Source organism: Aspergillus thermomutatus, assembly GCF_002237265.1.
Source record: "Aspergillus thermomutatus strain HMR AF 39 chromosome Unknown NODE_30, whole genome shotgun sequence".
Lineage (NCBI taxonomy): Eukaryota > Fungi > Ascomycota > Eurotiomycetes > Eurotiales > Aspergillaceae > Aspergillus > Aspergillus thermomutatus.
Window position 1 is genome coordinate 61,527 of NW_020798079.1, and position 24,043 is coordinate 85,569.

Below are 24,043 nucleotides of genomic sequence, written 5' to 3' on the forward strand. Positions count from 1 at the left end.
AATCCTAACGTGACTTGTTTGACCAAGCCCGACACTAAGAAGTGAGATCGACACCCAAGGAACAAAATGTGAAGGATATGCAAGTCTTCTGGGTACGAGCAAAGCATGTGTTGCGTAGGAGGTCAAACTAACTCCCAAGGATTGATCGATTGACGCTTCTCCTCCAACTGTTGCACTCTCCACTGAAGTATGTCGAGGTGTGCAATCGTATCTTTGATTGCCTGTTTAAGTAAAGGCAAGTCATTGATAGTCTCTGGTCCGAGAGGAAACGGGAGAACCTTGCCATCAAGACGTGACTTTGGAGCGGGAGCCCTCCTGCGAGGGGTCTGATTGTCGGATTCCTTTCCATGATCCCGAACATTCGTCTGAACATCCGCCTGGACAGGGGGACCTTCTCCTTCGTTCTTCTGCACTTCCTCCGCTATGCTGCTATCAGTGGTATCCATCGACGAATGTTCGGAAACAAACAATGAATCTGTAGATTCATCATCTTTGTGTGCTCCTGGGATTCCAATCGTTAACAAAGTGAAGCGGGGTCGGGATGAAGCTTAGGATTCAACTTACGGAGGTCACAGTTGTGTCTCCTACTGAAACGACAATTTGCACATGCTCCAGAAAGCTTCGAGTTCCCGTCTGGGTTAGGTTCAACGATACACATCCTCCAAGTGCCTTTCTGATCTTTGCAGAAGCTGCACGGATCAGCCGCCTCGGTACCGCGGGTTTGATCCAATGCAGCCGTCAACGCCATGCTGTCTCTCAATGGTCTGCGTATAGGCTGGCCTTCCTCGTCTATCTGCCAGTCCAAAACGCGAATGGCAGGCAGTTTCTGGTATACCCTCTGCGCCTCATTCGCGTTATCCCCAGCAATAGGCAGGTCGGACGCGTCTACTCCTGTAACGAGCTCGTCCCTTTCTGGAAATGTGATGTCAGCCTCTTTCAGAGCGAACAGACGAAAAAATTCAAAGACTCATACCATCCTGAGTGCCCAAAGATACACCTTTGCCACGGCGACGGGGTCGGTACGGTCCTTCTTCCTCGCTTTCTGATTCTGAGCGCGCTCGTTTCGGTGTACCTATTCCGAACATACGAAAGATTTTGGGAGCTGTCGGACTCAAGAGGTCGTGGTACTCCTCTCGCTTCCTCATTTTCATCATCTCGTACCGAAGATTGGATGGTAGCAAGAATATGAAATAGGGTGAGATTTTGAAAGGTGATGAAAAACACCGTGACTGTGAGTATTGGCTTGTATACAAAAGCAGTGTTGCCGCGGCGTCACAGTGAGAACTACCAAAATAAACGCACCACCATATCCATAATGTGAAATGTCCCTTTGAATGAGGAGCATTCCCGGGGCTCTCTTCATGTTCATGGCTTTGGAAGAGCTATGATAACCAATTCATCTGTTCTATGTCACTATCTCCTCATTGTCCTGAGGAAAGATTGGCCCTCTCAACTCACACCTTTATCTATAGAAGTAATCGAAGCTGATTACACATGAGTTGAGATTATCTCTTGATTTGCATCTAAATACTCAAAAGAGAAAGGTTCCATAAGGCCCTACATCAGCTAACAGTACACTTTAGGCGCAAGTCTGTCTCTGTACAAACTGGTAGCTTTCGGCGCAAATTTGGGCGATTGAAGGAAGGACCTCAAGAAAAGCAAGAACCTAGTTGCTATCTTCCTTCCATAATATATGTTGACTTTCAGCACTTGGACATTCAATCAAACTCGAGTACAAAGCTTTGAGGATAAAAATTTAGTGGTTGAGTCATTGTCACATAATCTAATCTTGTACAGCCATCTTCAATACTACATTAGCCTCATGCGATTGAGATATGCTTCCATACATAAAATATTCAAAAAAGGGCTTTCCAACAGAGTAAATAACTAGACCTATTCTACTATAATCAGGCATATATGACCTGTAATGGCATACAGAAGCCTAGGTATGGAAGGGAGTCTATAGATTATTATTATCTTATATATAGTTATCTTAATACCTACATTCTTTCTTAGCTATAGTAGAACTATAAATAAGAGGTAGAACCGTAGAACCCTTTAATCTTAAGGAGGTATATACCAATACTGTTGTAACACAATTTGCTACTGAACAAGGTCCTAGATCAAGGCGTCCAACTTCGCTAAAAGCAGCCAGTCGTTAACGATGTACGGTAGAAACCGCTAAGCAAGCAAGCCAAGATTAGTATCATCTTAGTCGACCGGAATAATTTAGTCTAAGGCTTAGCCAGCTCGCTAAGCATTTGACAGTATAGCTCAGCCACCACAATCGTCTAGTTTGTAGGCTACTGGGGGGTTTGGAGATCTGGGGGGCCTAGTTTATTCTGCTTTGGCTCCAGCATAGCCTTGGATGATATCGCTCCCTGCAAAACGCTATTATCTCCTATCGTAGACAAGCGATGGCTGGCCGTGGCGTACTGTAACTATTCTAGTATCTCACCTATCTCCCCTCAATTTATGTCCTGCCTCGGTCATCTCCGTCAAGCCACATACTATGAATAGTAGTACCAACATTGTGCTTGGATATGACAGGACAAGATTTCTTGGATTCCGTCCCATTTCAAAGCACTGTAATATCAGGAAAGTCTCTAATATACAGAGGTAAACTAATCGGAATTACAAATCCTGAATGTACACAATGAAGCCTCGCCTGGAAATCAGCTAAGAAATGCTTTCCCAAGGAATATATCAAGGTTATAAGGTATAAGAAGTTTAATCCACACACACAAAAGTCCACCATGCAGCTCAGCAAAGCTATCATCTTCTCCTTCCTTGCACTCCAAACCACCTACGCCCTCCCTGTGGCCGATCCCACCCCCCAAACCTTGCAAGAGATCTGTTGCGCGATAATGGACGAGGTTGCTGCAATGGCGATGGAAGCAGCAATAGCAGGTATGGAGATGGTAAGTGTAAAGGAATCCCATAATCTACTTCTTCCTGAATCATCGTACTGGTCTGGTCTGGATAAAGTGAACCATGATTAACAAAGGCATATTCCAATAGTCAATGGCGCAAGCCCTCGCTAATGTGGGGGGTACTGGAGCAAAGGATTGTCAGGAGGTCTGTAAACTTTCCAAGCGGACCCTGCCTGGATTAGAGCAGGAGTAATCGAGGGTTTATTGGCGATACTTGAAGGTTTAGTCGGGGAAGAGAGAGGTTGACCTATCTATGTATCTATCTATCTATCAAATGTGTTGAGAATGAATTTCTTACGGATTTCTCACTCTACAGGTTCCTAATTTGGTTATATATTCCTGGGTGATATCTCCATCTTCAAGGAAAACAGTGCCCTAACAGAGCCCTAAGTACAATAACCGCCTATCCCACCCGCCGATATTGGACAACCGTTGGAAATTCCAGATGACTTGGATACCACAGCTCCAGCCATCGGTTTGTTGAGGGGTAGGCTAGCTCCCTGTTACTTCCTCTGCCCGCTATGACCGAGGAAAAAGTCAGGATGTCAGGTTGTTTGACTGGAACATTAAACAAGCTACAGAGACGGAGAACTCCCACCATTCACACTGTACGCCCAGAGCTGATTAGAATCTTGCTATAGTGGATCAGATAAACCCTGATGTCCTCAGGACTTTGCGCACGTAGTTAGGGCTGGCCCGGCTGGGCCATCCACTCCAATAGAGTGTCTAGTCTGTCCATAACTAGAGCACAGGATGTGTAATAGGAGCTATTAAAGTGGTATTCCTCAAAGCTAAAAGTCTGTTAGCAAAAATCTTAATTGAAGTGTCACAAGTGTGTTTCCTCCAGTGAGAAGGTGTCCGGCTGCTTATGAGGAGTCATGCTTTTTAAGAGAGACTGTATGATTGACATCCCAGAAGTAACTAACTAGTTATATGATGGCCATTATGTCATGCGGGGAAAGCTGGTGTACTGTAATGGAGCTGTATTGTATTATGTAATGTTACGCGCTCTCTTATTCCTCTAATCACCAACAACAGATAAACAGTATGCAAGAACAACTAACTCTGAGGCAGATTTGATGACTCTTGTGCTGTCCCATGAATACTACTACCTCTGAGTAGCTGGAGCAGATTTGTTCCAGCCTCAGCTGTGAATATGGAGAGCTTTGATGATGCTCCACATCCGTTGGAGTTCGTCGAAGAGAATGCTGCTCTACCTAACGAATATCCCTCAAGAGCTCCATCAAGAGCAGAATACAGCACCCAAAGTTTTACGTCTGACTTGAGCTCTACGATCGTGGATGGATCGTTCACGTCGAACGGGGCCTTCAAAGCAACTGAAGATCAAGTAGATACCACGCAGCGAAGACTTACCGATCAAGAAGATGTCTTCAAACCTCCCCAGACCGCCTCTCCTTTCCCTCCCATGCCATTCAGCCCGCCTCCAGCAGCCGAGATCAGCGAAGACGGACACGGTGAAGAAGACGAGGAGCCTCATGTTGCGACCTCCTTCGAGCGTGACTCGTCACCGACCTTAGCGCAGAGGCACCGATCGGCGTTTTTCGATCTCGGCGAAGAAAGCATCAATCGCATGCACAAGATCTCATTGTATGAGACGGCAACTCGATTCTATATGGTGGGCATGGATCTCTCAGACACGCGGTTTCGCATTTTGAAAATCGACCGTACGTCGGACACAAACGATTTGATTATCGTCGAGGACGACATCGTGTACACAAAGAGGGAAATGAGCCAGTTGCTTGACGCCATTGACGATGGGAATAAGAGCTCCGGCGGGCTGAAGCTCAGATGCAGTGCATGGGCCTTGCTTGGCTTTATTCGCTTCACGGGTGCATATTACATGCTTCTGGTGACGAAGAGGTCACAGGTCGCTATGGTTGGCGGCCACTATATCTACAAGATCGATGGGACGGAACTCATTTCGTTGACAACCTCGAGCTCCTCCAAGCTGAAGCCCGAGAAGAACCCTGAAGAGGCGCGGTATATTACAATCCTCAATAATCTTGACCTGAGTCGGTCATTCTACTTCAGCTACTCATACGACATCACGCGCACCTTGCAGCACAACATTTGTCGTGAACGCAAACTTCATCAGGACGGGCACTCGAAAGGCTTCCATCAAGATTACAACACGATGTTCATATGGAACCATCACCTTCTCAGTCCCGCAATCGCAGCACTGAAGAACCCTTATCAGTGGTGCCTCCCTATCATCCATGGTTATGTCGACCAGGCCAAGATTGATGTGTATGGGCGGCTGGCCTACTTGACCATTATTGCTCGCCGATCTCGATTCTTCGCTGGGGCCCGCTTCTTGAAACGGGGTGCTAATGATTTAGGATACGTCGCTAACGATGTCGAGACGGAGCAGATCGTTTCGGAAATGTCCGAAACTTCATTCCATGCTCCCGGCCCGGCTCTCTACGCCAACCCTCTGTACACCTCATATGTCCAGCATCGTGGTAGTATCCCTCTCTACTGGACCCAGGAGAACTCAGGAGTATCACCCAAACCGGATATTGAGCTGAATCTTGTTGATCCGTTCTATTCAGCTGCCGCCCTTCATTTTGATAATTTATTTGAGAGATACGGTGCCCCAATTTACGCTTTGAATCTGATCAAGTCCAGGGAGCGAACTCCACGAGAGTCAAAGCTTTTGAAAGAATATACAAATGCCATCAACTACTTAAACCAATTTCTTCCTGAAGATAAGAAGATCATCTACAAACCATGGGATATGAGCCGCGCTGCGAAAAGTCGCGACCAGGATGTGGTGGGAACACTGGAGGAGATTGCAGGTGAAATCATCCCGAAGACTGGTTTCTTCAAGAATGGTTATGACGCAGATTCTGGCTTACAACTCCAAAATGGGATTGCTCGAACGAATTGCATTGACTGTCTTGACCGTACAAATGCTGCTCAATTCGTGATCGCAAAACGAGCACTTGGTTATCAGCTCCATGCTCTTGGCTTCATCGATGGCACCACTTTGGAGTACGACTGTGACGCAGTCAACCTTTTTTCCGCTATGTGGCACGATCATGGTGACACGATTGCGATTCAGTACGGCGGTTCGCACCTGGTCAATACCATGGCTACATACCGCAAGATCAATCAGTGGACCAGCCATTCTCGAGACATGGTGGAGAGTTTCAAGAGATACTACAACAATTCGTTCCTCGATGCGCAGCGACAGGAAGCTTACAACTTGTTCCTCGGTAACTACATTTTTGCCCAAGGTCAACCGATGCTGTGGGACCTGTCCACCGACTACTACTTGCATCATGCCAGTCCCAGATCTTGGGCGGAGAAGAGGCGACCCAATTATATCAACTGGTACACCCCAGAGAATCTAAAAGTGCGTGAACTGCCACCTCCTCCTTCGCGCCCGAAGGAGCCTCTGTCGCGATTTGATGATTATTGGCTGGAATATTACAGACCTTTGGCTGTCTCGACTCTTCCGAAGATCTTCTCGTTTAAAATGAAGTCAACGTTTCACTACGTTCCGCACCCCTTCAGCCCATTCGATGTGCGAATTGCTCACGAGCAAGCCAATCGTGAGAGGCATCCGCAACGAAGTGTGAGAATACAGGAGCCAGGCAGTAGCGTCATCGAGCATTCGACGCGCTCACCCATGCACAGCGCGCCACCGACCCCCAATTCCACGCTGAAATGGCCCGACTCGACGAAACCTTCCGCGAAGTATATAAAAGACTCCATATATGAGCTTTCTCTATCCAGTAGCCAAATACCATCCATGCAGACACCCACGGACCCAGGTACACCTAGCAAAGCACAAATTGCTCAATGGACACTCGGCCAGCTAGTGACCGACTCGCTGAATCCGTCCGTCACTGCCGCAGAGGCTGAAGAATACGAGCGCTACATCAACCACCCGCTGAACGTTCCCCTCGTCGTGACATCGGAAGATGAGATCACCGCAGCTTCAGCCCAGCATGAGTCGAACTTAGACCTGCTGGAATACGCCAACAAATGCAACGTTGAAGAGGTCACACTCGACGCTAATGCGGAGGAGAACCTAGCGGATTATGCCGAGTTTCTTACCGTATCGGAGGAAGGACTTACAGTTGTTGCAGAGGACTATGAGAAGAAACGCTATAAGCGGTACCGACAGTGGCTACGGGGGAAGAGTCTTTTCAAGCAACGGGTCGATATATAATCCCCATCACACCAAGTTGCATTTCCCAGCTCTATGATGAATTATGTCGTTAATGATACCCCAAGCTTATCGCTCATGTGTCCAACTTTAGCATATCTCGCTTTACGGAACTAACGAAGCATGTTACTCATGTCTCTATTGCCATCAAAAAAAGATGTAAAACAGACAATCACGGATCTATCCCGAAAAAGTCCGCATCATTAGGATCAATATCCACAAGAAGTAAGTCCGCAAGAGACTCATCCGCGTCAACTAGTTCCTGCAATTCCTTTCGAATAGCAGCCTTCGCTTCCAACTGGCCAACATCTCCGTCCGCCTGCGCTGGATTCTCCAGCGCAAACCTCAACAGGTACACCGCCCCCCTCAGCTCCTTCTTGAGCTTGGTCAGCGCGGCGCCAGTCTCCTGGTCCTCGCCCGCACTCCGCCCCTTGAAAGCCCGCTCGGCGATCTCGCCTTCTTCCTCAACTACGCGCAGCCAACACGAGCACAGCGCGCCGAGGATCTCACCGCGCCATCGCCACAGTCGTGGATGCGCGTTCAGAACCACAGCACGTGTTACGGCGATCGCGGAAAGGAGAAGAGGCGGGTATGCTGTTCCGAAAGGGTTTGACAACGTACTGTACAGCAGAGGGACAATCTCTTGAAGGTACTTTGTCGTGTGGATGCCAAGCTCCAGGAGTAGAGGGTACATCTGGTCGACGAGCAGTGTCGAGAGACGCGGATATGGGAACGTTGCGAACGAGGAGGTTGAGCTCCTGTTTGTTGAACTGATGTGGTGGAATGAGGAGATGAGATTCTCGCGGAGAGTTCTTGTCACGCTGGAGATATAATTGTCTCTGCTTGAGTTTGCGGCTGACCTTGGGGTGGTGGCGTGGTAGTTTGTTTGTAGGAGGGAGAGCAGAGCTGGGTAGGCTACCCCGAGCAACTTGATGGCGTCGTCTTCGGGTGTAATCGACGGTAAAGAGAGGAGACATGGTCTGACGGCGTCCTCGAAGACAGACGCCAGGTTTGTCCTCTGGAGGATGTCAGATCTGCTTTCCCGGATTGGGTTGAGGAGTTGGTTCAAGAGAATGCAGCCGCGTGTCTTGTAGGCAACGCTGTCGTCGTCTATTAGGGCGAGAATTGGTGGGACGAGTAGTGGAACGTGTGCTTCTAGATAGGGTCTATCTTTTGCCTATCTTGACAGTCAGCAACCCAACCCGAAGCTTGGAGTGATGAAGCATTACCTGGTACTGCGCGATCACCCAGGCTAGCACTGTAGTAGCGTAGACATCACTGATCTTCCACGGCTTCGTCGCCGGATCGATGATGCTGGCATCAAATCGCGGGAGGGGGACAGGATGAAAGTTCTTTCTGCCCTCGGCAGTGATTGCGGGATTTTTTGTCTTCGCGAATAACGGCTTGATTCTCTCTTTGAGAATCCTTTCAACGAGAGACCAGAAGGAGCTATCTGCTTCGCCACGAACGTTCGTACTTAATCTCTCTAGGGTTTTCTTCGACTTCATATAAGTGTCCCGTGTCGTCCAAGAGTCTTGCTCAGATGTGAAACTCGCCAGCGCAGTGATCACATCTGTCGCGTGCGCTGATTTTTGAATCCGCAGCAGAGAATTCAGCGCAACAAGGACAGAGACAGCAAGTTCCAGCTGAAGCTTATTCTCGCGGATCGTTTCAGTCTTCTCCACTACATGGCCTCGCAGCGTCAGCATCGCGCATTATTACGATGAGGAGACAAGGTTGCGACTCACCGTCAGAGGATCCTACCTCTGTCGTCGCGAAGACTGCAGACGGAAGTGCGAGCTCACTGGCCCACGCATAAAGATTATTGACAGCATTTTCCTCAGTTTCAGATAAGCTCTTCGAGCTTTGGCTTGTCAAAAATGCTTGGGCGACAAGAAGATTCTCGCATGTCTACTTCGACGTCATCAGTGATCGAACAGCCGGGTACTCCAGGGAAACTCTTCTCACGTTTGCTGTATTCTGGGCTTGATAAGATGATACATTGTGCCATAACAGATCTAGGTCTCCAGGGATGTTTATGCTGTCTAAACGTGCCTCTGGAATTATACTAGAGTCTCGTCGCTGGAGGGTCTCACGTGCCGCTGCGCGGAGCTCTTCCATCTCAGTAAGCTCAAATCACGGTGGTACACAGATTCTAGTAATCTCGAGCTGGTCTAGAAAGAAAGATCATGAGTTGTGGGAAGGGAATTATTTTCTTCTCATAGCTGGACGTGGTTTGTCGGATAGCGATTACAATCAGTAAGCGGGAAATTTGCGGAAGGGAAAAAGTGTCCATGTCATGGTTCCTGGGAGCAATAAATAATGCTGTCTTCCGCGTGTCTTTTCCATGGGTCTCAGCAACAACTACAGACCTAACTCATCTTCTCTATCTAACAAATATTCCAGTGCCTTTTCCTTCTCCGTAATTTCAGGGTGTAGAAGCTGCCACTTAAACACCATATCCAATGCTTTGCTCAACCAAGGCCCATTCTTTGCCTCTAGAGCCTTCATGATTTCCCCTCCATTCACAATAGGCTTCATTTCACACACGCCTTGCAGGTCGTTCTGAATAATGTACGATATAAATCTGTCATATTCTTGGATCACTGCCAGTCGAGCACAAGTCAGTGCCTCAAATTCAACCGAAAGTATCAGGGGGTCATTTTGGTATGTTTCTCACCAGGTAGGAACTCTCTTCCTCTCATGATCTCCTGCAGAATAGCCAAGAGTATGCAGAGTCTCCAGTCCTTCTTCCAGCTCTTGATGTACAAGCCGATTTGTTGCCGTACTTCGGGAGATGTTCCTTTCATGCGGCCCTCCAGGAGCGAAGACTTGACATCAATAATGGACCTCCAACTGGCAGCCGCATCACCGAGAACGCTGACCATCTTATTGTCAGAGCGGAGGCTGTCTCTTGCCACCTCTGCCGCTCGAGGGGGAAAGGCTTTGGCTTTCGGTCCTTTTGCTATGCGTGTTGGCACGCTAGACCAGGGCGCTAATGCAGCAATCATCCATGCATAATATGACTCGAGTGGATTACGCATGAGGAAGTCGCGCACTTTCTCGAGCGTGGCCTTCGATGCCCCAACAGGATGCGAAAGGGATTCCAGAGCGTTGTAGGCGAGCGACCAAGAGGATGTATCAGCGCTGACATCGTCTTGGTGATTGGCGAAGATAGTATGGTAGAGTCCAAGTCGATCAATGAATTGCAGCGCGTTTCGAGGATCGGGTCCTGATCGAACGTTAACACGTGGTTCTGTTTCAAACCTAGCTGAATATTGCAGACCTTTGAGCATCTTCTCCAACTCTGTCCCCACGCGTTCCCTACTGATCTTCACTTTTAGTGTCGCACTAATATCACTGTTCTGCATCGCCCTTTCTGTATTTGAATCGATTTGATAGCCCAGGCGGCTGGCGAATCGGATCAACCGTAGCACACGTAAAGGATCGTCTTTGAAGGTCTGGTATGGCTCTAATGGAGTTCGGATAATCTTGTTCCTCATGTCTGAAAACCCTCGTCCAGTCAAGTCTTCCACTTTGGACTCATTCAAATTGTAGAAAAGAGCATTGATTGTTGCATCACGACGTAAGGCATCTTCTTCGGCGGTGCCGAACTCCATCTGCGGGTTCCGGGTATCATCCGTATATGTCTCCTTTCGAAGATTGACCAGATCAATATCCAAGCCAAAGATCTTAGTTGTTACAGTTTCCAGATGTTTGGACTTTTCTGGATTTGCTTCAATTTTGTGCAGACTGACGATAGCCTCGTTCAGCTCTCCATTAGGGTGGTTGCGCTTGTACTTTTCCAAATTTTCAGGAATGTCCAGATAATCTTTGAGAGCCATGCCAAATTGATAACCAGTCATGGAGCTAATTCCTACATCGATATCATGACTGTCGACTCCAAGCAGCTTGTCCCTCACCCATCCTCCTGTGAATCGAAGCACCATGTGGGGGGTATCCGCCTCGCTCGCGCCGGCAGCGATTGCTCGTTCTCGTGTGTATTTGGCGACATCGAGGAGGAGTTCTTTTAAGGTGTTCTCGATGGGCGTAAGCTGTACTGTGACCAGCGGCTGAGGAGTCTGGGACGAAGTTTGAGCCACCGTCGCCATTGCTTCGGAGGCACCCTCGTGCGGGGCAGTCGCGGATATGCGTCTTCTCTTGGGTGCTCTTCCTGGGGGGTGGCTCGAACTTTCTCGATGGCGCATAGAAGGACTGCGAGTATTCAACCCAAAAGTTCGTGATGAATACGTTGAATACGGGGCTGGTGCGCAGTTCCTCAAATGTCGAAGCGGCGCGCTTGCCGATCTGGTGGGAGAAGGTAGCAAAAAGAGAGAGGGGCGCAACGAACAATGACGTTCAAGAAGGAAGCGCAGAGCTGGAGCATTCGACATCGACACAAGCCATGCCACGAGTATTATACTTTTGTCATGAGTGCACAGTATGTGTGACTCAATAGAAATGCGGAGGAGTCAGAATGAATCATTTACCAGTATGTGTGTTGTGACGATTGGGCTGCAGGTCACCACTACCGCCTTCTCCAACTTGATGGATGACCATAACATTCCATAGCGATAGGATTTATACTGGATTTAGGAGGATACATCAAATAGATAAATCTCCGGGAGCATATTTTTCTACTGCACTGCATAATAATTATTGAATTTATGTTCCGAGCAATTATCAGTCATTGGACGAGGAACAGATGTCCAGTCCCTTTGTCTGCCCTCTTCAGTTGTACCACGTTTTTGCCAGACTGACTTGGCCTCATCCCATCTCATCCTCCAATCCACTCCTCATAAGGTATCTACCTAGGCCTACTCGGTCCTTCAATCTATCCTCCTTCGACGCCCTCTTTGCGCCCTCACTTCTCGGTCCATGGGCTCTAGAGTCTTCTTCACCTCTCTTTATCCTGATTTAGTATCAATTCGATGTCCATGACATCGCCCGGAGATGCTTCTCCGGTCAAACCTCCGCCGTCCTTTTCGCCCGGCGTGCCGCGTGTCACAACAAAGACAAGATACCCAGACCAGCGCCGTGATTCCTCCTCGTCACTAGATCCGGATTCCCTTGAAGCCAGAAGAGGGCTATCGCCGACGCCTCCTCTCTCCGCTACCACCTCGGAGCTTCCAATCCGTTCTGCTTCACCCCACGGTCGGTCACTTAGATCGTCAACCCCACAACTAGCCAGGTCATCTCTGGGCTCACCATTGGAGGGACATGTTGATGGTACGGAAGATATTCGATCGCTAATCATACGATCCTTTTCCCCTACCGTTGGAGTTTATGCGTCCGTGGATACCGATGATCTGGTGCGGGAGAAAGGTTTCAAAGGCGGCTTCTGGGAGCTGATCCGGCCATTCGGAGAAAGCATCCCTGGAAAGGTCGTTATTCGGGATAGCGTTGGATCGAGTCGTGGTTGGGAGGATTACGGAGTGCGCTTTGTGGATCTGGGAGGTCGCCAGCAGTTTCCCGCAGGCCCCGACACTGGACAGAACCCTCTGGTACAGCTAGAGGAAGTTTTGGACAGACAACTTGATGCCGCGGATGAACTACTGGGCGTTCCACTGCGCCCGAAAGACCTTGCGAATTTCCTTGCGACTTCGCCATTATACAAGTTCTACCTGCGTCAGCTTTTGTCAACAGCGTCTGCAGCACCCCACGAGACTTTCCGCCATCCCGTAGCAAGTGTGATTGCCATTAGTTCGCGCAATACGGCCCCTTTAGAAACTCTCCGCCAGTTGTATGCAGATACAAGCAATGGAGACCGGAGGTTACCGGAGTGGGTTCATCCTGAGTATCTTCGTTACTATGTGCTCGTTCACGACGAGGACCGGGATGACATCGCCGAGTCAACCAAGCTTTATGATCAGATGAAGCGGCATTTTGGGTTGCATTGTCATCTACTAAGGCTACGCAGCACGCAGTGTGTTGTTACGGATGATGACGGCGCTCCGGTCCCTCAGTGCGAATGGCTCTCACCGTCGGAGCATCTAGCAAGCCAAAACGGTATGTCATTTATCGCGTTCCCCCTTCAGTCGAGATATCTAATCGATACCAGAGCCGCTTGTTGAGCTTGACACCGAATATCGCCCATATCTCTTTGACTCGGACGCGATGGCCATCAAGGTTTTCGTTCGGGAGTTGGTCGCTCAGTCAATCATTCCGTACATGGAAAATAGAGTTGCCGTTTGGAATGATCAGGTGGCATCTCGAAGGCGCGGCATTAGCGGCCGTTTCATGTCCATGTCGCGGAAATGGGCAGGATTCGGTTCTAGCTCGCGATCTGGCATTAATGGTTCTGGTGGTGGGAACTATGATTTTGCGCGTGGATTCTACAAACCGGACGCACCTGAAGCGGTTTTGCGAAAGATGGCTGACTTTGCCTTCATGCTTCGTGACTGGAAGCTATCAGCGTCCACCTATGAGCTCCTACGTTCCGACTATACCAACGACAAGGCTTGGAGATATCATGCCGGTGCTCATGAGATGTGCGCAGTGAGCACGCTCCTGAACCCAATGGCCATGCCAGCAAAAACCAAACTCGAAGCCATCGATCAGATGTTGGAAACAGCTTGCTATTCCTACCTCACGAGGTGCTCTGATGCACCCAATGCTCTGCGTTGTTTATGTTTAGCTATGGAATTGCTGAAGTCTCGTGGCGGGTTTGCAACTGAAAGCGCAGCTAAATGGGCCATGCGGGCCATGGACCTAGGTTTAGTCGGCGCGATAGGTCAGATCCTTTTCAGCGAAAGAATCTCGGCGTGCTATGCTTCTAGGCCGCCACTGACCGGTGTGAAATGGGGCGGCCGTCGCAGGAAAGCTGGGATGTGGAGCGTCCTTGCAGCGGACCTCTGGCTCAAGACTGGAAAGCCAACTCTAGCGTCTTCTTGCCTTGAGGAAGCGGAACGCCTGTATGCTGACGTCCTTGATAGCGACGGAGTGTTTCCCATGCCAGAGATGCAATCATTCATTGATAATCTACGGCATACGGTGAAAGTCGAATATCTTGGTGCTCGAGGCTTAGACACTCGGGAGGAAGTAACCGCCACTGAGCAGCTGGAACCCGAGGAAACAAGCGAGAAGCTGGACAAGCGCCAGAATCGGAAGTCTTTAATCGGCAATCCTCTGGATTCAAACGGCCTTACTGTGCCGATGACGGGTGATAATGAAACTTCAGCAAATGACGATTTTGAACGAGCTTAAGATGCGTGAAGTGGGCCACACATGGCATATATTATGACATATGGTAGCTATAGAATTTGGGCAACCAACTTAATACAATCAAAAGATATAATCTATTCTTCTCATCTCAAATAACAGTAGAGCAGACAAAGGAATATATAATCACGTGATTGTTATCTTATCGATAGCGCGCTCTCCTCAGCAACAAGGTGTTGCTGAGCATAGACTGTTGACATCAGCAAGTCCAGATTAACTATTGCTACCAGTTTGGTGAGACTGAGTATGTCAACAATGCAATTTTGATTTTGTATCTTTTTTTACACTTTGCACAACATATACTCAGAGTGAATCACAGAAGCATAGACAAGGATCAAAAACAGGCAATCAAAAGACCACAATTTGGAAGATACAGTTCAAGCAACATGAGCGACCTCCTGAATTACATCCTCACACAAGAAGACTCCTTTAAAAAGTCTGCTGCCACATTCATCTCTGAATAGAAGTTGGCTAAAAAGAATGAAGCTAACTACTTTCTTCTAGAAACCGCTTACCTTCGCTTTACTCCGACTTCACCTTACAGAAGAAGACGAACCCCGACGGATATGCCGTGAACGTCGCTGCATGGGAACGAGCCCTGACAAGGGCCGCAAGAGGGGGCTATGTAACGACTTCCCATTCTCGTGAACCGATCTCGACGACCGGTACAGGGGTCAAAAGCGACCATCTGATACTGAGGACAGACGACTCGCTGTTACGAGCTCTAGAAATACCTGAGTACGGCCAGCCGGTGGCACTTGGTGCGGTGTTGGTATGTCTCAGTTTCCGATCTCTTTGAAGTTTTGTGCTTGCTGAGTGTGTTGGTTTCGCGCACTTTTAGGATGAAGCTATTCGGAAGCATACTATGGTCCCATTGCAGGTTTTCAAGGCCACTGCGCTCAGATTGCAGAAAAGCCAATGGAGCATTATCAATCCTGGGGTATTGAGCCCATGGAATGTAATGACATGGGGGATGAAACAGTTGAGAGGTTTTGTGGTGGGGGCCGACACACCAGAGACCTCGGCTAGATTACAGGTTCAGGAGCTGGTGCTGGTAGAAAACCTAAAGGTATGGCTCTCATCTCTCTCATGGTTTCTTTGAACAGGCCCTGATCGAACCATACAGGAGGCAGCAGATCGGGCAGTGAAGCAGACTGTTGGTGGCAGTCAATCAAAGATGGATCTAGTATACTCCAGAGAACGTTTTACAGAAGAGTTCGCAACAGTTCTCAACAAGAACAGTGAGCTTTCAAAAACTGATTTCGATGTCTTGCTCCTTTATCTATCCCGTGATATAGGGGCCATCGCGTATGACGGCAAGGTAGGTTGTGATCCGTCCACGTACGGAATGCGCACATTACACATACTGATGTGTACCAGACCATCAGATTTAGACCCTCGAACGACTCGCCACGCGAGATCACAGAGGAAGACACTACCATTGCCTCTATCAAATCTCTCATGTCAACTATGACAAAGCAAGTCGACCGTCTGGAGAGGAAGATTGAGGAGCTGAACTTGACCGCAAAAGTTGCTCTTCAGAAGAAAAACCGTGTCTCGGTATTGGCAGCGGTACGCTCCAAGAAGCTCACCGAACATAATCTTAAGCAGAGACTGGACACTCTGACACAGCTCGAAGAGGTCTATTCAAGGATCGAACATGCCACGGACCACGTTGAATACGTCCGAGTCATGGAAGCGAGCACGGGTGTTCTTCGCGGGCTGCATACTCAGATTGGCGGCGCCGAAAGAGTGGAGGATGTTGTTGAGGAGCTGCGTGAAGAAATGTCTAAGGTGGACGAAATCGGCAACATCCTAAATGAGGTTGCTCCAGAAATCGACGAGGCAGAGTTGGACGACGAGATTGAGGAATTGGAGAATAGAGAGCGACAAGCAAGGGAAGAAAAGGAGGCGGAAGAGACACGCAAGAAGCTCGCTGAGCTTGACGATCTCGAACAGAAAGCCAAAGAGGCTGCGCGCGCAGCCGCGTCGGAGCAGAGCGTAGAATCGGCGATCGAGGAAAGTATCGAAAGGCTGTCGCACATGTCGGTTGAGGAAGGTCCCGGGGCCACGGCTCAGTGAGATCTATGGCACCTATTCCTCATGTCAAAGACATCGTTTTGGGGCTACTGTGTCTTCGCAGCTTCTTCAGGGACAATCTCTGTGCACAAGGACAGGCTGTGAACTACTCTGGAGGAGCACTGACTACCTGCGTTATACTAGGGGTCTGTATCGTCTGAGTTTCATTCTCAGCAATAGTTCCAGCTGAAGTGCCTTCAGGTACTGCTTGTACTGCTTGCAACCTCTCTGCAACTTCTGGTGGTGTTGACGTCTCAGTAGACTGCTCAGGATCCGAAGCCATGGAGGTTTCAATTTGAGCTGAAGCCGCCTGAGGTATCGTTGTGCGTATCAGAGCGTCGCTTCTTTTCCGTGCATTCGCAATCAGTCGCTTGAAGTCGTCGTCATGGTTATTTGACCACGCTACAGCATCGAAGTCCTTGCGCATGACTGTGTTGCTAGATTCCGATGATGAAGCAGCATAGCCGCCCTGGGTACGCTCCCATACAGCCAATTCGTGCAACAATTCTCGTTTGGACTTGGGTGCTTTCGAGTCGCAGTTCGCATTCCATAGATTCATCCATTCTGTGTGACGTCTTTGCAGAAGGGGTCGCGGGCCCCAATTGGGTATACCCAAGTCTTTGAGCTTCTTGCGGAGAACATTATCCTTCAGCAAACTATAATTTATGGTAGGGAGCCGTTCTGGTGGTTTGTCTGTGACATCTTTTGACTTGCGCGAGGCTGGGGACATGGGTTGCAGAGACCTACATACAAATAGGAGTCAGATACTTCGCATCGTATAGTTCATTTCAAGAAACATCTTACCCGAAGGATGCTTGTTTCGACGGAGCTGGGTCCCCTGTACAAATATCCAAATGTTGGAAAACTGCTTCATTTTTCATTCTCCGGCCGCAAATAGGGCAAGCGACCAAACCGTCCTCTGAGATACACTCATATTAGACGCAACGGCTTCTCCAACCCTAACGGAACCGGGATAAGTAGAGTGTAACGACATACCCGGGATATACTCCTCATCCTGGTCGTCTTCGATCACATCCACCACAACAGGCTCTGCTTGGCTGTTCCCTCTTCTGCTCTGAGACCTTGTCCGTACCCCCTCAGACACAGACGCGTCCGGACCATCCTCCTGATCGACCTTACGCTTCTTCGTCGCAGGCTGACCCGTAGTGTACTCCCCATCAAGACGCGGGCTAGCGGCCTTCCTCGCAAGCTCGAGTATACTCGGACGAGCATTCTGGAAAGCTTCCACCAGCTCCTGGACCGCCCAATTACGCCGCAGCTTGAGCTCCTGATCTGAGCTCCGACAGGCTGGACATTTGCCCTCAGTACTCAGGCATCGTCGTATACATAGCGAACAGAACGTATGGCTGCAAGAGGTGATGACGGGGTTGTCGAAAAAGTCCTTACAGACTTGACATCGGAGAGAGGATTCGAGCGGCGTGAGGAGCGACAACGGCGTGTCCAACCAGTCTGTGGAGTCGGGAAGGTCAAATGTCTGCTCCATTGAGTCGAGGTAAGCTGCCGCGCCTTATGGCGTAGGAGAAAGATGGTGTTTTTTTGATCGTCACGGCGAATAAGAGAGTTGCGAGCAATCGCTACTGCTAACAGCGGCACAGCGCCAAGACCGGCTGACTGATACGCGTAAAGTGGTTTAACACGCGTCGCTCGGGGAAGGACCATAAATGATAGGAGCTTCTATCCGTGAAGGAACACAAGCTACAGAAGCGCAAATAGCTGCAAAAGCGAAGATGGCGGTCGTCGATTACCGGAAATACCTCGCGGAGAATGTCCTCAACGAGCGGCATACAGTATGTGAGATTCGCGTCGTGCTTTGAGCTCCGGGTAACTCAATCGATCCAGGTCACCTATCGCTCGTTAGGTCGAGCTCTCAAGGTCCATTGCAACCTGGCCAAGCAGTTCGTCTATCTACACTCTCGTCGCTTAATACGGGATGGTTAACGCTTTCAGAATGCTATATGATTTTCACCATACCGAGAATAAGAAGAAGCCGCAGAGTGTAAATGCGACCTACGTTATTACTGGGATTCAGAAACCACAAGAGAAGGATACAAATGGTGTTCATGCTGAGAACAATGACAATGGAGACGATATCATGCAGGGCAGCCCCTACCTACCTAGCTCGATGCCAAATCAGGACACGGCTTTTGACGAGGTGCCAACAACCTCGATTATTCTCGCGCGCGAAGAAGATCTGGATGGCAAGTGCTTGCTTTAAGCAAGACCAAATTTAGCGAAGATGGCTTGTCACTAACTTACGTTGTAGATGCAAAGTCGACCTTCGAGTCAATATCATCAATACACATATATAGCTTACAGCCCACGGTTTTACAAGATCTAAACGTGCTCACCGATGTTCATCGAGAGATGCTGGCCGCTCATGCTCATGAAGATCCTTTAGAATACGGAAAGCAATGGGGAATGATTCAGAACAAGAATGTCAAGGTATCTGTCCTGAAATCCTGTGGACATTGATCTGAATGAACTCATGGCCTGACTTCTGGTCCTATAGAGGAGAACAGGCGTGCGGCCACCTGCGCCAGCGCCCACCCCGGCCCCGAAAAGTGCGGTTCCCTCGAAACGGCCGTTACAGGACGATGCGACACAGAAAGTGAAGTCAGAGAGCAAGAAGGTCGAAGACGCAGCACCTACATATCAAACAAAAACTGAAGAGCAGCCACCTCTCAAAACTAGTGAGAAGACTGCGCCGTTGAAGAGGGAGAAAAGCGACCTCTTCAGCTCTTTTGCGAAGGCAAAACCAAAACAAAAGAAAGAAGGATTGGCGACCCCTGCTGTTTCTGGTGCCGAATCGGTCAGTACATCTCAGCCCAACTTCGTGGGCTAAATCACAGCTGCTGATTGAATTTACAGGCCGAGCCTAGCGGTGCAGAAGATGGTAAGCTCAGCATTATACACTTCCAGGTGTCGATGCAAGGACTAATAGATAGCAGTGGTTTTGGGGGATGCCTCTGATGAGGAGGAACCTGAAGAGCTCTTCCCTGACTTCGGAAAGTCAACGACAACCAACAATCGTGAGACAAGAAAAGAACGAGAAGAGAGGCTCAGAAAGATGATGGAGGATGATGACGGTATGCTAATTGGCTTGCTTTTCATATGACACTACAATCTGATCTGTGCTAACTCGTATGAAGATGAAGATGAGGAGATGCCAGATGTTTCAGAACCTTCCGCAGAGGAAGAAAAAACCATCGACCAGCCAGCACCCAAGCAGGAACTCAAGCAAGAGATAACAGTATCGGGAGGCCGCCGAAGAGGTAGGCGCCAGGTCATGAAAAAGAAGACCGTCAAGGACGAGGAAGGGTATCTTGGTGAGAATCCCCGTGCGCTGCATCGGATGACCTCTAAACGCAGCTAACCTGCCTAATTCTCTCCAGTGACCGTAGAAGAGCCGTCATGGGAGTCATTCTCGGAGGATGAACCCGCACCACCGCCTAAGAAAAAGCCAGCCTTGAGCGCGCCCAAAGGCAAGGCTGGAGGGAAGGCCGGTCAAGGCAGCATCATGTCCTTTTTCTCCAAAAAGTAAGTAGTCGGTCGTGTAAAATCAGCAAAACATGTTATGGCCATGTCCTAGAGCCTAGTCCACAGCACATGTAAATTAAAGTGAATGTTTTCTTCTAAAGTAGAACAGGGGAGTCCACAGAGTCATCTCACCCCGAGATGGGTTACTGCACCTCCCCCCGCATATTGTGACGATCTCCGCATCTTAAGCGGGGACGAACAAATGGCGATTCTAAACTGATCCACCATCTCTGAATTGCAACAATACTATGCAATGCTACCGTGTGACTTCGGATAAATTCCGAGGAGGATATGAAGGATACAAGGATATCAGGAGTGTATTGGGTTTCGAACCGGTTCGAAGCGCATGTCCGTTTTCGACTATTTGTGATCATCACATCCCCGTCCGGCATGCGCGAAAACGACAATTGATAAACAATCGCCAAAGCAATACATTGAACTCTTGAATCTTCAATCTTTCACCCCTCCAATGATAACTTCATATTCTCAACGTTGAGCACGAGGTCAATCAGAAAGCATTCAGCCGACTATGACTCTTTCGGCAGTCCTTTTTGTCGCCCTGACAGTTGGTCTTCAAGTTAGCCGCACCGCAGGGCTTCAAGATGAGCCCGCGATTCTGCGGCGAGCTTGTCCTGATTACGTCTCATACTCGACAGTACCACAGTATGTCACCAGGTCTCCATATTCCTACATGGTTCGACCGACTAAGAGCTAATTTCAATCTTCTTACGTTGATTCAGTTCTCCATACAGTGGTGGTCCATTAAACCTACCCTTCCAACGGCCAGCGACAGAATGTCGTACCTTTTCGTCCCCAGAGGTGGAGAGAGTTATTGACGATGTCACGTCTCGTATGGTGGATAAGGATTTAGCTCAATTATTTCGAAATGCGTTTCCCAACACCTTGGACACGACCGTTAGATGGCACACCGATGGCTCAACTGCGGCCAAAAAAACTAAGAAGGATGGTGCTCAATGGCAGGGACCACAGAGCTTCATTGTGACCGGCGATATCAATGCAGAATGGCTTCGCGACTCAACGAACCAATTATCAGGCTACCAGGCTCTAGCCAAGAAGGATAAAGCCCTCTACAACCTCATTTTGGGGGCAATTAATACCCAGGCTGAGTTTGTTATTCAGTCGCCATACTGCAATGCCTTTCAACCTCCTCCGCCCAGTGGGCTTCAGCCGACAGCGAATGGACAGGATGACAAGGTCCATCCGGCATATGAGCCCTCTGTCGTGTTTGAATGCAAGTACGAGCTCGATTCATTAGCCCATTTTCTGGCACTGGGAACCCAATTCTTCGAAAACACAGGATCAACGGAGTTCCTCACGGACCGTTGGTACATGGCTCTAAACACCCTTCTCAAGGTTGTGGATGCGCAGTCACAGCCGACGTTCAACGCGCAAGGCCAATTCGTCACTAACCAGTACACATTCCAGCGCACGACCACCGCGGGAACTGAAACTTTGAACCTGGCGGGCGTTGGTAATCCATTGAATGATGGCACGGGTCTCATTCGAAGCGCCTTTCGCCCCAGTGACGACGCTACTATACTCGGGTTCTTCATCCCGCCTAATGCGATGATGTCCGTCCAGCTGAAGAGAACCGCGGATGTGATCAAGGCGGCAGGAGGAAGCGCGGACCTGGTCAAAGAGCTTCGGCAGCGAGGCGAGGAGCTTGATCAGGCTGTCAAAGAGCATGGGATCGTCCACCACGCAAAGTACGGCGATGTGTTTGCTTTCGAAGTTGACGGCTATGGCTCACGGATCCTCATGGACGATGCTAACATTCCGTCTCTGCTTTCGCTGCCTCTGCTGGGCTACGTTAACGAGAAAGATCCGGTGTATCAGAACACGCGCAAGATGATTCTCGACAAGGGCGGCAACCCGTATTATCTGACTGGCTCCGCGTTTCATGGCATTGGTGGACCTCACAGTAAGCTCACCCCATCTCCTTGTATAAATCTTTCCAGGAAAAAAGGAGAAGCTAACCGTGGTCTGTATATAGTCGGGTTGCAGAACGCTTGGCCAATGTCACTCCTAGTTCAGGCGATGACAAGCGACTCTGAAGCCGAGATCACCGAATGCATTAACCTTGTCCGTAATTCAAGTCTCCTGGGTCTCGTTCACGAGTCTATCAATGTCAACAATATCAAAGATTATACGCGTCCCTGGTTTGCTTGGGCCAACTCGGTCTTTGCGCAGACTATTTTGAAGATTGCGGCGGAGAGGCCGCATCTGATTTTTGGAGAGGACGCGAAGCCGTACATCATCCAGTGATTGCATATATACCCCTCTGTGGCTGATATTATTAGGAGCAGTCTACGCAGTCTACAGAAGAATAGCAGTTGGCGCTCCATCAGTCTATCGGGCTTTTGCCAGTATTAGACTCCAAGTTGACACATCCTTCTGTAGATGTAATCGTCGGTTGCATTGCTTGGTATAAAATGATAAAGGAAGCTCATCTAGATGCACGGTAGACCTATTGTCGATATGATTCATGACAATCAGATTAGAACTCGTCTCAGCCCTTCAGTACCCCCCAGCACCCTGCGTCCTGTCACTGGACATCTGCCTTTGCCGCTCTCCCACTTGCCCTGCCGACTGACTTTCTTCTCTTCAGGGCCCTCCTCTTTGTCTTTCACACCATCCTCATCGTCTTCATTCTCATCTTCCCAGGCGGCGCCCGCGCTCTCGCCATTCATAAAATCCAGCTGCCGCTGGTGCTCCCCATTCAGCCAGTGAAAGATGCAAACATAACAAAATACATAGCCGGTCTGGCACGCCGTCGGATTCGTCAACGTATTGAGGCAAATCGGGCAGGCAGACGCACTATCTGAGTCCGCGGGTGGGAGAGGAACGGTGAAGATAGGTAGGTACGAGGTAGCCGAGATGGGTGGCTGCATACGGCGACGGGGGCTTTTGAGCGCGGACTTGAGGTCCTTCGAGGCGGGTTCCTTGCCCTTCCGCGAGTCTGCCTTCTTGGTTCTCTCTGAAGGTGGAACCATACCGTTGACGACGGGGGCAGGGAGATCGAGCACCTCCGTCGCCTTGCGAGCCAGCTGGCGCGAGAAGTCGCTTGCGTGCCACCATTCGAGGAACTTCAGCGCGAAGATCGACGCCGGGAGGAAGTAGCGCAGCGAGGTGAGGAGTTGTGGGTAGAGATTCTGCGGGCTTAGGAGACCCAAGAGTCCCGAGCCGGGACGGGAGCGGGCGGCGGCAGCGCTGGCGCTGGGTTTGGCATCTAGCACTGCGGCGATGGCGCGGTGATCGGCGGCGCCTAGTCGGCGAATTCGTGTGCCGATGAGCCATAGGAAAGGGGAGGGGTATTTTGTGTTGTCGAAGAGGTAGGCCAGGTTGAAGGCTAGGATGGAGAAGTAGTACGCGGCGTTGACGGAGGGGTAGACGTTCCGCAGGAACCATTTGTAGTAGTACATCAGCCGCTGGCGGATTGTTGGGCTGGGGGGAAGGTCGTCGCTGGGATTGTATCGCGGCCCGCCGCTCGAAATCAGCGACGCCTGCGGTGCGGCGTGAATGTCGTAGCCCTCGTCCAGCTTGCGCTTCAGATAGGGGATTCCGACCATGACAAGAAGGTTCTTCCACACGTCCGAAGAGCGCAGCTTAAGTGACTCGCGCACGGGACCTGGCGCGCCGATTTGTGCCCGAGGAATCTCGCCATTCTTGGTCAGTAAGACACGTTCTCGTTTGAGAGAATAGAAGTTCTCGGTGAAAGAACCGCCAAAGGTGCGGAGATAGTATCGCTCGACAATGAGAGACAGGAGTGCATAGACTTCGTCGTATGAATTTAGGATCCGTAATAGATAGCGAGGATGACGATGTGTAGCGATCGCGAGGAGATATCGAAGTGAAGGAGGTAGGAGATCTGAGAGCTGTTGCTCAGCGAGGAGTTCTGTGGAACTGAATCAGTTGAGGTTCTCGAGTCCAATCATGAAGTTTGCCTACCAAAAAGCGACGGCTTGAGCTCGTCAAACTCCTGCTGAAGACTGGGTAGGTATTCCATCTTGAAAAAGGAAGCTAGTCATCATCA

The 24,043-nt window shown here is 49.6% G+C and overlaps 9 protein-coding genes across 9 annotated transcripts; 5 read left to right on the plus strand and 4 right to left on the minus strand.

The window, feature by feature from the left end:
• Positions 1-122: 122 nt before the first annotated feature.
• Positions 123-1,154, minus strand: CDV56_106525 (DUF3716 domain-containing protein; the record flags this gene model as incomplete). Its single annotated transcript, XM_026760144.1, has 3 exons — positions 123-502; positions 565-912; positions 974-1,154. The coding sequence occupies 3 exons, from the start codon at positions 1,152-1,154 to the stop codon at positions 123-125; spliced, it is 909 nt and encodes a 302-aa protein (XP_026617028.1).
• Positions 1,155-4,089: 2,935 nt separating this feature from the next.
• Positions 4,090-7,134, plus strand: CDV56_106750 (phosphatidylinositol-3,5-bisphosphate 5-phosphatase; the record flags this gene model as incomplete). Its single annotated transcript, XM_026760369.1, has 1 exon — positions 4,090-7,134. One exon carries the CDS (start codon positions 4,090-4,092, stop codon positions 7,132-7,134), a length of 3,045 nt encoding a protein of 1,014 aa, XP_026617029.1.
• Positions 7,135-7,303: 169 nt separating this feature from the next.
• On the minus strand, positions 7,304-11,243 carry CDV56_106927 (uncharacterized protein; the record flags this gene model as incomplete). Its single annotated transcript, XM_026760546.1, has 7 exons — positions 7,304-8,308; positions 8,361-8,815; positions 8,880-9,042; positions 9,100-9,245; positions 9,504-9,737; positions 9,812-10,363; positions 10,418-11,243. The coding sequence occupies 7 exons, from the start codon at positions 11,241-11,243 to the stop codon at positions 7,304-7,306; spliced, it is 3,381 nt and encodes a 1,126-aa protein (XP_026617030.1).
• Positions 11,244-12,062: 819 nt separating this feature from the next.
• Positions 12,063-14,337, plus strand: CDV56_107154 (TRAPP III-specific subunit 85 family protein; the record flags this gene model as incomplete). Its single annotated transcript, XM_026760773.1, has 2 exons — positions 12,063-13,140; positions 13,193-14,337. The coding sequence occupies 2 exons, from the start codon at positions 12,063-12,065 to the stop codon at positions 14,335-14,337; spliced, it is 2,223 nt and encodes a 740-aa protein (XP_026617031.1).
• Positions 14,338-14,738: 401 nt separating this feature from the next.
• Positions 14,739-16,434, plus strand: CDV56_107281 (putative vacuolar sorting protein SNF7 family protein; the record flags this gene model as incomplete). Its single annotated transcript, XM_026760900.1, has 5 exons — positions 14,739-14,788; positions 14,857-15,124; positions 15,194-15,421; positions 15,479-15,673; positions 15,733-16,434. 5 exons carry the CDS (start codon positions 14,739-14,741, stop codon positions 16,432-16,434), a joined length of 1,443 nt encoding a protein of 480 aa, XP_026617032.1.
• Positions 16,435-16,537: 103 nt separating this feature from the next.
• On the minus strand, positions 16,538-17,935 carry rad18 (E3 ubiquitin-protein ligase RAD18; the record flags this gene model as incomplete). The annotated part of the gene is made up of 3 exons (XM_026760992.1): positions 16,538-17,174; positions 17,236-17,350; positions 17,428-17,935. The coding sequence occupies 3 exons, from the start codon at positions 17,933-17,935 to the stop codon at positions 16,538-16,540; spliced, it is 1,260 nt and encodes a 419-aa protein (XP_026617033.1).
• Positions 17,936-18,113: 178 nt separating this feature from the next.
• CDV56_107445 (uncharacterized protein) lies at positions 18,114-18,667 on the plus strand (the record flags this gene model as incomplete). Its single annotated transcript, XM_026761064.1, has 3 exons — positions 18,114-18,239; positions 18,292-18,347; positions 18,400-18,667. The coding sequence occupies 3 exons, from the start codon at positions 18,114-18,116 to the stop codon at positions 18,665-18,667; spliced, it is 450 nt and encodes a 149-aa protein (XP_026617034.1).
• A 149-nt stretch (positions 18,668-18,816) lies between these two features.
• Positions 18,817-22,275, plus strand: CDV56_107473 (uncharacterized protein; the record flags this gene model as incomplete). Its single annotated transcript, XM_026761092.1, has 9 exons — positions 18,817-18,894; positions 18,962-19,261; positions 19,321-19,345; positions 19,401-19,538; positions 19,602-19,790; positions 19,845-19,989; positions 20,572-20,652; positions 20,730-21,931; positions 22,004-22,275. The coding sequence occupies 9 exons, from the start codon at positions 18,817-18,819 to the stop codon at positions 22,273-22,275; spliced, it is 2,430 nt and encodes an 809-aa protein (XP_026617035.1).
• Positions 22,276-22,502: 227 nt separating this feature from the next.
• Positions 22,503-24,016, minus strand: pex12 (ubiquitin-protein ligase peroxin 12; the record flags this gene model as incomplete). The annotated part of the gene is made up of 2 exons (XM_026761251.1): positions 22,503-23,905; positions 23,959-24,016. The coding sequence occupies 2 exons, from the start codon at positions 24,014-24,016 to the stop codon at positions 22,503-22,505; spliced, it is 1,461 nt and encodes a 486-aa protein (XP_026617036.1).
• Between the last annotated feature and the right edge of the window lie 27 nt (positions 24,017-24,043).